General features: G+C 36.1%; 1 protein-coding gene across 2 annotated transcripts in view; it reads left to right on the forward strand.

Annotated features, from left to right (window-relative positions):
- The window catches only part of LOC122451018 (MDM2 binding protein), a 72,737-nt gene that overhangs the window by 4,525 nt on the left and 55,179 nt on the right, over window positions 1-13,033 (forward strand). For both annotated transcript variants that reach the window (XR_006272290.1, XM_043483461.1), the window contains exons 3-10: window positions 92-165; window positions 261-412; window positions 2,184-2,242; window positions 3,816-3,960; window positions 8,453-8,570; window positions 9,488-9,622; window positions 11,168-11,262; window positions 12,062-12,134. Coding sequence is in view for 1 of the 2 variants with exons in the window: in XM_043483461.1 (XP_043339396.1) it covers window positions 92-165; window positions 261-412; window positions 2,184-2,242; window positions 3,816-3,960; window positions 8,453-8,570; window positions 9,488-9,622; window positions 11,168-11,262; window positions 12,062-12,134 (851 nt within the window). In the remaining variant the exon portion in view is untranslated. The remainder of the gene's footprint in view (window positions 1-91; window positions 166-260; window positions 413-2,183; window positions 2,243-3,815; window positions 3,961-8,452; window positions 8,571-9,487; window positions 9,623-11,167; window positions 11,263-12,061; window positions 12,135-13,033) is intronic.

A 13,033-nucleotide genomic window follows, 5' to 3' on the forward strand; every position in this document is an offset into this window, starting at 1 on the left:
CAAAATTGCATAGCTCTCTAAGTATATGTGCTGTAACATCTGCTTATTTGTGGCATTCTTTCCTTCTAATCAGTATGATTTTGCTTTCAAGCCTGTTCAGTGGGCAGTATACCTGGTTCCAGGAAGTGGTTCTTTGCAGTGCAGGCAGTATGTGGATTTTATCAGGTAATATAAATAAGAAAATGGTCACTGGTCAATATCTTTGTTAATACAAATAATTCCACGAACTCATTACTTAATGCAGTCTTTTGATATGTTAGTTTTGTAGTTCACACTGGGAAGAGATACATTTTGGTGCAGAGAAAGATGACATTGAAGATGTTCTTCAAACAAATACGGAAGAATGTTTGAGTGCTGTTGAGTGTTTTGAGGAAGAAGACAGCAATAGCAGGGAATCATTATCCTTGGCTGAGTATGCTTACATGCTTCCTATAATGTCTTTACAATATTTGACATTAAATTGTATTTTAGCCATGAGAGTGAGGATTTGATATGTTAACAGTTATAGTGAGGGAATTTTACATAATTAAAAATGTCAATTCTTATTTTGGAAGATAGGCAGTTTGGGCCTTTAATTCGAATAAAATTCTTTAAAATGCAAAAATGTGTATCTGAAAATGTTTAGCTTCTTAAGCTTACTTATTTGTAGGAGTCATAAAAAGTGATAATTAATGTGTCACTTGCTTGAAGAAAAAGTCTGCTTGATGTTATATTTCAGGAGCTTGAATAGAAACTTTATTTAAGGTTAATAACTGGCATTCAAACCACAGTATCACTTTCATTTTGCTATTTGAAACTGAAATACATTTCTTCAATTTATGTGTGTCTTCAGTGTTTCAGGCATACTTAAAATCCAGAGTTGTTGAGGGTTATATGGGTGATTGGATTCACTTTTAGATTTTTTGAATTGTAGTTCGACATACATGGCGATTTAGGTAATGTGAGTTGTGGTCATTATTTTTTTCTTCATGAAATACACTGTCTGGTGGTGGTTTAGTTGCTAAGTAGTGTCCGACTCTTGTGATCCCATGGACAGTAGCCGGCCAGGCTCCTCTGTCCATGAGATTTTCCATGGACAGAATACTGGAGTGGGTTGCCATTTCTTTCTCCAGGGGATGTTCCCAACCCAGGAGTCCAACCCAGGTCTCCTGCATTGCAGGCAGGTTCTTTCCCAACTGAGCTACAAGGGAAGCCCACTAGTCATTTTGGTCTTGTGTAATACTTCATTACAAAAAACTACCTGTGCTTATTTTAATATTCAAGTATTATATTTCTATAAGTTACTGCAGACTTCGAGCTTTCCTGTTTTCAAATCATATTTGTTTATACTGATTAACGAAGGGAGACGTTGTAGAAGTTTAGAAAAGGCATTGAAACGGAGGCTGGTAGAAGTGGTCTGTAGTTATATGAGCTTGGGGCAGTCACTGAACTTTTCTGGTGCTCACTATCTCATCTGTAAAGTGCTGAGATCCTTTTAGGGCTCTTAGCATTCCATGTTTTCTCACCACTGTCGAAGATGGTGAGTGTAAAAATGATTGTATCTAGTAAATGACTTAATAACTATTTCCACAAGAGGGAGCTTGAAAACTGCATTTTACCATAAGATGCCTTAAGTTTTTTAAACAATGGTGAGTTTATAATAAAAGATTCAAGTAACTTTATGCCATATAATAAGCTATTTTGAGAAAAATTTATTATATGGATAAAACTAATAGATTTTAAAGAATTGAAGGAGAGTGTCATGCTTTCCAGTCATCTGTTATATGTCATTCAGAGAAAAGCAGTAGCCTTTATTAAACACTTAGGAATATCTTACTTTGTAGGGTTCAGAAAAATGTTTGGTCTACTAGTTATGATTTATTTTTTATGTACTAGATACAATTTAGGGATGGTTTTTTCCCCCCTTTTTTGTTACTGTTGTTTGGGGAGTGTGGCTTAGAACTTGGATTCAGGGTTTGAATCCTAGCTTTCATACCTACTACTGATGTGGACTTTAACTGAATTATTTAAAGTGAGGATAAAAATAGTATTAAGAGTATTGCCTCATGGGATTGTCATGAAGATCAAATGAGATAATGCTAACATACTTAATAGTGCCTGGCGCAGAGATCCATTTGATTAGTATGACCTAATTATGATTATATATAACTTTTTTTTTTTTTCTACTTTCTCTTTTGTTTTAGCCTTTATGAAGAGTCTGCAGAAAGTTTGCATCAGTTATCAGACAAGCTTCCTGCTCCTGGTAATATCTTATGGCTACTTTCAGTAATTTGCATCTTATCTTAAACTGTGTGTGAATGAATGATAAACTCAGTCTTTATGCTCGTGTTCTCACTTCTGATTTTTAAAATCAAAATGAAAAATGATTTTTATTTGAAGTTGTGAAAAAAGACATGCTCCACTACTTTAATAAAATGCATTGTTGAGATGTTAGTTTTCTTAATTGTTTTCATTTACTTAGACAAAAATTAGAACTTACAAAATTAAATACTCATCTGTTTCCTGCTTCAGTTATTACTAAAGAAGAGTCTTTCTACTGTCTACCATTGTTTTCTACAATGTTCTTTAGAAAACTTGTCCCATGACAGCTCCTGGAAAAAGAAATTCTTTAATGTATATCATTTGGGTAACATTCTTTCATGGTGTGAAGTCAGCTATATATGTTGTCATATAGAAAATCATACAGTAAAAGAAGCCCTTGACTCAATTTTTTTATGCAGTTCATTTTTTTCCCTGTAATGGAAAGCATGTTTTATGAAACAGTGTATTGTTTATTCTTAAAGCTGTATTTTATTTTAATCTTTCTTAAGGTGAATCAATTAGTTGTTTCATCAAAAATTTGATATACTTTGGCATCCACAAATACTTTTAAAGAGATTTCTGAATATTTTCGTTATTGGAGGTCAGTTATTAAGCAGATATTTGTTGTGTCTATTATGTGTCAGGCATGTACTGGGAACTGAGTATACAGTGATGAGTAAAGTATATGTGATTATCATAAAGGACTTTAGCTCACAATCTAATCCTTATATTCAGGATTGTATTTTAGCATAAAAGATCATATATGGAAAATAGCTGAATACATTGACAAATAAGCATCAATTTTTTCTATGAAGTTCAAAATATGAAATGTAGAGTTGCTATTTTGGCAAATTGAAATACTTTCATTGTTATACTTTTGTTTGGTTTTTGTTTGATTTTGATTTTTCTTATCCTTCAGTAAAATTCATCATTTTATAAAATGTAAAGTGTCATGAAGTTAACCTTCTTTTCTCAGGAACCAGTCATATTGTCAGTATAACTGAGTTTTCTGAGTGTTTTATTGTTCTTTAAAAAGAGAAATAATTTATTTGAGCATTACAATTTTACACTAATTCATTCCCTTTTGTGTAACAAAATTAAGTATAGAAGAACATAATCAATTGCACAAGTTTTTTTCCCCTCTGTTCAGAACAACAATAGCATTGATGATCTCACGAGCAATGTATTATTAACCACTGACACATGATTGGCAAGTGATTATGATATAGTTCATTTTTCTGGCATATGCTAGCTATTTCAAGATAACATGGCTTTAAATCAAGGGATGAACATTTAAAAATTTCCAACTCCTAAAGATGTGTATTGTTTTGAAGAATTTCATAAATTAAAGTTAAGATCCTCCTTCATCTTCTAAAAAAACATAAAATTCAATTGTCCAGGATACTGTTTTGAGGCATTTTGGGTCTAACATCTTTAAAAAGTTACACTTAATCAACTGTGCTCCAACATAAAAATGTAAAAAAAATTATAAAAATGCCTTTATTTCTTTCTAGGTAGAGCAATGATAGATATAATACTGTTGCCTTCTGACAAAGATCCTCCAAAACTGAGAGACTGTCTGCCTACTGTAGGAGCATTAAAACATTTGAAGGAATGGTATTCAGCAAAAATTACTGTAGTGGGAGATCATTGTGAAATGTAAGCTCTCTGTGCTATTTGTTTTTATAGTTAACTTGCTACCCTGCTTTTAATAGACCCAGCCTTTGAAGATTTTTAAAAATGTGACAGTTTTATGGTGGTGGCCAAGAAAGCAACATCTTATGGGAAAACAAACTTTTTGACCAACCCAATATGTCCTACTGTTCATGGGGTTCTCAAGGCAAGAATACTAAAGTGGCTTGCCATTCCCTTCTCCAGTGGACCACACTCTGTCAGACCTCTCCACCATGACCCCACCATCTTGGGTGGCCCCACGCGGCATGGCTTAGTTTCACTGAGTTAGACAAGGCTGTGGTCCTGTGATCAGATTGGCTAGTTTTCTGTGATTATGGCTTCAGTGTGTCTGCCCTTTGATACCGTCACACAACACCTACCATCTTACTTGGGTTTCTCTTACCTTGGACGTGGGGTATCTCTTCACAGCTGCTCCTTACCTTGGATGAGGGGTATCTCCTCACGGCCGCCCCTCCTGACCTTGAACGTGGAGTAGCTCCTCTCGGCCCTCCTGTGCCCGTGCAGCTGCCACTCCTTGGACATGGGGTTGCTTCTTGAGAACCCCATGAACAGTATGAAAAGGCAAAATGATAAGATACTGAAAGAGGAACTCCCCAGGTCAGTAGGTGCCCAATATGCGACTGGAGATCAGTGGAGAAATAACTCCAGAAAGAATGAAGGGATGGAGACAAAGCAAAAACAACACCCAGTGTGGATGTGACTGGTGATAGAAGCAAGGTCTGATGCTGTAAAGAGCAATATTGCATAGGAACCTGGAATGTTAGGTCCATGAATCAAGGCAAATTGTAAGTGGTCAAACAGGAGATGGCAAGAGTGAATGTCGACATTCTAGAAATCAACGAACTAAAATGGACAGGAATGGGTGAGTTTAACTCGGATGACCATTATATCTACTACTGTGGGAAAGAATCCCTTAGAAGAAATGGAGTAGCCATCATGGTCAACAAAAGAGTCCAAAATGCAGTACTTGGATGCAATCTCAAAAATGACAGAAGGATCTCTGTTCGTTTCCAAGGAAAACCATTCAATATCACAGTAATCCAAGCCTATGCCCCAACCAGTGATGCTGAAGAAGCTGAAGTTGAATGGTTCTATGACGATCTACAAGACCTTTTAGAACTAACACCCAAAAAAGATGTCCTTTTCATTATAGGGGACTGGAATGCAAAAGTAGGAAGTCAAGAAACACCTGGAGTAACAGGCAAATTTGGCCTTGGAGTACGGAATGAAGCAGGGAAAGGCTAATAGAGTTTTGCCAAGAGAACACACTGGTCATAGCAAACACCTTCTTCCAACAACACAAGAGAAACTCTACACATGGACATCACCAGATGGTCAACACCAAAATCAGATTGATTATATTCTTTGCAGCCAAAGATGGAGAAGTTCTATACAGTCAGCAAAATCAAGACCGGGAGCTGACTGTGGCTCAGATCATGTAACTCCTTATTGCCAAATTCAGACTTAAACTGAAGAAAGGAGGGAAAACCACTAGACCATTCAGGTATGACCTAAATCAAATCCCTTATGACTATACAGTGGAAGTGAGAAATAGATTTAAGGGACTAGATCTGATAGACAGAGAGCCTGATGAACTATGGAGAGAGGTTTGTGACATTGTACAGGAGACAGGGATCAAGACCATCCCCAAGGAAAAGAAATGCAAAAAGGCAAAATGGTTGTCTGAGGAGGCCTTACAAATAGCTGAGAAAAGAAGAGAAGCGAAAACCAAAGGAGAAAGGGAAAGATATTCCCATTTGAATGCAGAGTTCCGAAGAATAGCAAAGAGAGATAAGAAAGCCTTCCTCAGCGATCAATGCAAAGAAATAGAGGAAAACAACAGAATGGGAAAGACTAGAGATCTCTTCAAGAAAATTAGAGATACCAGGGGAACATTTCATGCAAAGATGGGCTCCATAAAGGACAGAAATGCTATGGACCTAACAGAAGCAGAAAATATTAAGAAGAGGTGGCAAGAATACAGAGAACTGTACAAAAAAGTTCTTCACAACCCAGATAATCACGATGGTGTGATCACTCATCTAGAGCCAGACATCCTGGAATGTGAAGTCAAGTGGGCCTTAGAAAGCATCACTATGAACAAAGCTAGTAGAGGTGATGGAATTCCAGCTGAGCTATTTCGAATCCTGAAAGATGATGTTGTGAAAGTGCTGCACTCAATATGCCAGTAAATTTGGAAACCTCAGCAGTGGCCATAGGACTGGAAAAGGTCAGTTTTCATTCCAATCCCAAAGAAAGGCAATGCCAAAGAATGCTCAAACTACCACACAATTGCACTCATCTCACACACTAGTAAAGTAATGCTCAAAATTCTCCAAGCCAGGCTTCAGCAATACATGAACCATGAACTTCCAGATGTTCAAAGTGGTATTAGAAGAGGCAGAGGAACCAGAGATCAAACTGCCAACATCCAGTGGATCGTCAAAAAAGCAAGAGAGTTCCAGAAAAACATCTATTTCTGCTTTATTGACTATGCTAAAGCCTTTGACTGTGTGGATCACCACAAACTGGAAAATTCTGAAAGAGTTGGGCATACCAGACCACCTGATCTGCCTCTTGAGAAACCTGTATGCAGGTCAGGAAGCAACAGTTAGAACTGGACATAGAACAACAGACTGGTTCCAAATAGGAAAAGGAATACTTCAAGGCTGTATATTGTCACCCTGCTTATTTAACTGAAATGCAGAGTGCATCATGAGAAACGCTGGGCTGGAGGAAGCCCAAACTGGAATCAAGATTGCTGGGAGAATTATCAATAAGCTCAGATATGCAGATGACACCACCCTTATGGCCGAAAGTGAAGAGGAACTAAAATGCCTCTTGATGAAAGTGAAAGAGGAGAGTGAAAAAGTCGGCTTAAAGCTCAACATTCAGAAAACGAAGATCATGGCGTCTGGTCCCATCACTTCATGGCAAATAGATGGGGAAACAGTGGAAACAGTGTCAGACTTTATTTTTTTGGGCTCCAAAATCACTGTAGATGGTGATTGCAGCCATGAAATTAAAAGACGCTTACTCCTAGAAGGAAAGTTATGACCAACCTAGATAGCATATTAAAAAGCAGAGACGTTACTTTGCCAACAAAGGTCCATCTAGTCAAGGCTATGGTTTTTCCCTTGGTCATGTATGGATGTGAGAGTTGGACTGTGAAGAAAGCTGAGTGCCAAAGAATTGATGCTTTTGAACTGTGATGTTGGAGAAGACTCTTGAGAGTCCCTTGGACTGCAAGGAGATCCCACCAGTCCATCCTAAAGGAGATGAGTCTTGGGTGTTCATTGGAAGGACTGATGCTGAAGGCTGAAACTCCAGTACTTTGGCCACCTCATGCGAAGAGTTGACTCATTGGAAAAGACCCTGATGCTGGGAGGGGTTGGGGGCAGAAGAAGGGGACGACAGAGGATAAGATGGCTGGATGGCATCACTGACTCAATGGACATGAGTTTGAATAAATTCCGGGAGTTGTTGATGGACAGGGAAGCCTGGCGTGCTGCAGTCCATGGGGTGGCAAAGAGTTGGACACGACTGAGTGACTGAACTGAACTGAATATGTCCTACTGCAATTAGAGATTTTTTGCATTAAGAAAAACCTAGATTTTCCTTATTTCATACTTTATATTTCTCAGATGTTTTAAGTTTTTTGTAAATATTATGGATACTGTTTTTGAACTGTTATTGAGTGTTATTCTCTCAACTCCTTGTGTATTTTTAAATAGATTTGTATTGTCCAGTGAGCACCATGATAAATCCCATGGGTATATGGATACACTGGATTTATAATGTCATATTTGTTTTTTGTTTTATGTGCAATGTAGAAATAAATATATACTGTTGTGTTTTACTGGAGTAAGTATCAACTGTGTACTACAGTTTTGATCCTTAAATAGGTGTTGGATTTGTTCACTTCATGATTTTCTTCATTCAGCAACTGTTGACCACTGTCATTATGTCAAGCACAGCAGTATATATTGGGGAATTTCAAAAGTGAGATTTGATCTTTTTCATTGAAATATAGGGAGGAACTGGAATGCATATAGTCAGGATAATCTGTCAGTGGTATTAAGGAATTTCATATACAACTGTTGTGGGAACAGTTTAGAAAAGCAGTTCTTTTGAAGATAAGAATTTAATTCTTCGTATATGTGTGTACATATGTGTGTATTTGACATGTTAAAGCCAGTAAATGACAATAGGAAAATCTATTCATCTGTAGCATTAAGGATAATTATTCATAATACATGGTGATATTGAGATTAAATGAACATATGCTGGAAACTTCTCCAGAGACTGATTTAATGAATGTTCTATAATATTAGTAGATAAAAGCAGAAATAGAAGCTTGACATTTTGCTTGTTTAGCTTATAGTTAACTATAACCATTAAATCTAAGTCAAATTTAAAAGCCTGTATTGAATTATCATGAACTTTTTATTTATAGAAGTTATCAGAAAATTGCAGAATACCTTTCTGCTAATGTTGTATCTTTTGAAGATCTCAGAAATGCTATTGATTCAAAGGAGCTGTGGAGGGGAAAGATTCAGATATGCGAGAGGAAGGTAAGGGGATTTCTGTTATCACAGTTTACAAAGTGGGCCTTTCAATGTTATTTACAACACAGATAATATAAATGAATCCTAATGAACATGTACCATTTGAAAATGTTCTGGAAGAACACTTATCTAAATAGAACTGCTTCGTTAATAGAAATGTTCTGAATTTATACTTATGCAATAGCCCACTGGCTTCATGTTGCTAGTGGAACTTTCTATGTGACTACTTCAAACACAAACTGAATTTTTTACTTTATTTAAATGTAAGGAGTCACTATGATTGTTTTGGGCACTGCAATTCTAAAATGTAACATTATTTTAAAACATAGCATTTAACATTAGTTGAGTTCATGTTTGTCCAAGCTGCTTTATTTCATGTAAGTTGTATTTTTTTTTTTTTGCATGTGAGTTGTATCCATGTTCAAATAATTATTTCTGGTATTTGATGTATTTCAGTCTATTATGCTTAGTCGCTCAGTCGTGTCCAATTCTCTGGGACCCCATGGACTGTAGCCTGCCAGGCACCTCTGTCCATGGGATTTTCCAGGCAAGAATACTGAAGTGGGTTGCCATTCCCTTCTCCAGGGGTTCTTCCCGACCCAGGGATCGAACCCCAGTCTTCTGCACTGCAGGCAGATTCTTAACCGTTTGCGCCACCAGGGAAGTCCCTGTGGTTCCAGAGAATGGGCTTAATATACTCTTGCGGTCTAGTGAAAGGCCAAGGAGAGCATTTCATGAAAAATTCATGTGTAAGTTGAAATACGAATGATGTGTACGTAAATGGAAGAATTGCATTTTGAGCTGAGGAATCAAAAATGAATTTACATATGGTTTTCCTCTCAACTTTTATGTTGAAATAAGATATATTAATCTTTATAACTTAATTCATGATGCCTGTAAGTGCTCTCTCCATTTCTTTTCAGTTTGGAAGTGAAATTAGTTTCCCTGAATTTTGTTTAAAGGGAGTCACACCTAAGGATTTTAATACATCTAATTTAGAAACTTGCTTTCTTGACAAAAAGATAATACCATCGAAGGATAAAGATATTTTGCCAAAGGTAATCTGTGTTTGTTTTTGCAATCATCCATTCATAAATATTTTTATAAGATACATTTGAATCTTCAGTTAACTAATATATGTGCCTAAGTGTGCTCACTCACACAACTTTTATTATAATTGTTCTTAAATTATACTGTTATCAGCATTGAATGTTGGCAAAACTATCACTGTTTTAGATTCTTTTCAAAATGGAATGATCCTAATGTTAAGTCAGTATAGGCCTGAAACCACTTTAGGTTTGAACTTTACTATGTGAGCTTTCTAGGATTCAGTTTGAAGGGAGCATGACACAGTGGAAAAAGAACAGGCTTTGATCTCTCTGTCTCTGTGTTCACACACACAAATGCGTGCGTCAGCTCAGTCATGTGCGACTCTGCGACCCCATGGACTGCAGCACACCAGGCTTCCCTGTCCATCACCAATCCCAAAACTTGCTCGCACTCATGTCCGTTGAGTCGGTGATGCCATCCAATCATCTCGTCCTCTGTCATCCCCTTCTCCTGCCTTCAGTCTTTCCCAGCATCAGGGCCTTTTCTAATGCGTCAGCTCTTTGCATCAGGTGGCCAAAGTATTGAAGCTTCAGCATCAGTCCTTCTGATGAATATTTCGGATTGATTTCCTTTAGGATTGACTGGTTTGATCTTCTTGCAGTCCACGGGACTCTCAAGAGTCTTCTCCAACACCACGGTTCAAAAGCATCAATTCTTAGACGCTCAGCTTCCTTTATGACCCAACTCTCACATCCACGTATGACTACTGAAAAAACCATACCCTTGAGTATACGGATCTTTATATAAATACACACTATGTGTGTTGTGTATTTTTGTGTATACACACACATACATACACAGAATCATATATGGTAAAATTACTCAGATTTCTGCAAGTTTAAAATTTTGTATTGTTTGAAGATGTTTTTGTTTTTCTTTGCCCTTCCTATTAAGTACTCTAACCCCAGCCTTGGAAATACCTTCTTCACTAGCTCACTGTTAGTTTACTTTTAGACTCTATCCAAAGAAATCCTTATTTCTTCGAGTGGAGCTTGCTTTGTTAATTAGCATTCTTGGTTTCACTAGTTCTTTCTTTAATTACCCTGGTATTTTCTCCAAGGATTTTTTTTTTTTTTTTTAATCTCAGCATACCAGTTAGAGTTCCTTCTGGTGTGTCTTTTCTTTTTCTTTCTCAGTTTTTCAGACCCACTTCAGTAACCTAGCCTTCTGGCATACCTGTCTGTCTAGCTAGAGATAAACAGGAAGAGTTGAGAACTCTTGTCCTCCGTTGCTTACCTCTTTCTGGACTTACTTTCTTCCTGTAAAACTCTTTCTAGAAACTTTCCTTTCTAGGAAATCTCCATGTCTATCTCTCCACTCTGAAAGCTAGAATTGGAATGGAAGAAATTCTTGTCTGTTACAGAGAATGAAGTGTTTGGCTTGCATAGTGTATAAATACTGTCTTTTTAAGACCCATTTTAAAGATTTAAACCCTGCACTTTCGTTTTATTTCTGGTATTTAAAACCTTACATAATTTTATTTTCCATTTTAGGTTTTTCATTATTATGGCCCTGCTTTAGAATTTGTGCAGATGATAAAATTATCAGATCTACCTTCCTGCTATATGTCGGACATTGAATTTGAGCTGTATCCTTTTCATTTACATGTTCATCATAGATCACATTTTCTGTGTCAAGTAGAGTTTATTCGTGATACCACCACATTTAAATATTTGGCCGTACTTTTGTTGTTTTTCTTTTTTTTTATAATATCAGTATACCTTTCATTGCCATTGTTTTAATAGAAGTTCTACAACTTGGAAAAAAGAATCTTCCTTCAGGTAATATATTTATGCCTTTAGGATAGGCAGAAGACTTCCTGAAATTATCACTCATTTGTGGGGTAGGGAAGAGGGAAAAATGTTAGGAATCTGTAAAGAAAAACAAAATAATTTATATACTATTGGAAGGTTCAGATGTTTCTCTTGACATTGGCAGGATAGATAAAAGTGCCATTTTACTGTATTGTTTTAGTTACTTAAGTAAATAAGAATGCCATCACATTTGTTTGCAAATATTCAGCATATTTTAGAATCTTTTTAAGGAAAATATATCTAAGACGTTTTAAGAATATACCTAATAACAGAATATTTTGTATAAAAAGAATTTGTTGTTGGTTGGAAATGAGACCCTAGTATATACAATGTTCTTGAATTTTTATTCAGAAGCTCCAGTTTTTAAAATCTCTGGTTCTAATAGTTCGCAGTATCGTACTTCTTGTTGTATCTTCAGAATCAGAAAAGTAATTATCCTTAAGGAGAGGAGTAGTTTAAAATTTTTGATAAATGAATTTAACCATCTTGTGAGTTGGAGAATCAGACTTACTGTAGGAAGTAAAATTATTTGACAGTTAACCATTCCATCGTTTCTTTAACTCCTTAGTACAGGGGATTGACCAAAAACAGTGCCAAGCAGAGCTCCGTGTTGTTGTTGGAGCAGATTTCATCCCTGTGTGGCGAGGTATAGAGAGTGGGGCTTGTGTGGTTTGTTTTTAACTCAATATTTACAGATGTGTGAGAAAAGGGAATATATATTTTTTTCATCTGTCTTTGTGTGATGATTTGGTTTCTTTCAAATAACACATTGTTTTGGTCCTAATTCATATTAAATACTTTGGACTTGTTATAACTCCAGAGTCTACTGCAGACAGGAAGTGATTTTTGTTTTTTTAGAAGAGATTTTAAAAAATAAGCTTCATGATTGGTAATTGCTTTAAAGTTTTAGGGTACGTTAGGTTATTGTTAACCTACTCCTTTCACATTTGATTTCAGTTCTGTGGCAAGATATTTATGTGGCCCAAATGATAGACACACTTAAGTGAAACATTCTCCCGAAATGCATAAAGCTCTAGATACCCTCTTTTGAAGTTACAATGAAGTCTTTAGTCCTTAATTTTATAGATAATGTTTCAAGTCAAAATCAGACATATACCTGTAATTCAGCACAGGTATAAAATAATTGTTAATCCATCTATTGAAGATAGGGAAGACCAATCCTAGAAGACAGCTAAACTGTTGGTATCTATTCATGGCATTTTCAGTTGTTTTATTTTAAATTTGATTTATTAGATTGTCATTTTTATTGTTTCTTGGGCAATGACTATAGAATATTGAACTGTACTTTATCAGTCAGGGACAAATATTGGATCTTTAAATATATGTTCCCACTTTAATGCAGCGAAAGGCATAATTTTTGGAAACATAGATTATGTAATTTGGCTGATCTGCAAAACAGATGTGAAACAGTTCATTGTCCTTTTACAGTGGGTTAAAATTAGTCTTTTACGTTTTTTAAAAGAAAATTTTAAATTGCATGCTCATTGCTTGAAATAATCCTAGTGCTTTATACCATGGTTTTCA

The sequence above is a fragment of the Cervus canadensis genome, chromosome 12, assembly GCF_019320065.1.
Source record: "Cervus canadensis isolate Bull #8, Minnesota chromosome 12, ASM1932006v1, whole genome shotgun sequence".
NCBI classification, from domain to species: Eukaryota; Metazoa; Chordata; class Mammalia; order Artiodactyla; family Cervidae; genus Cervus; species Cervus canadensis.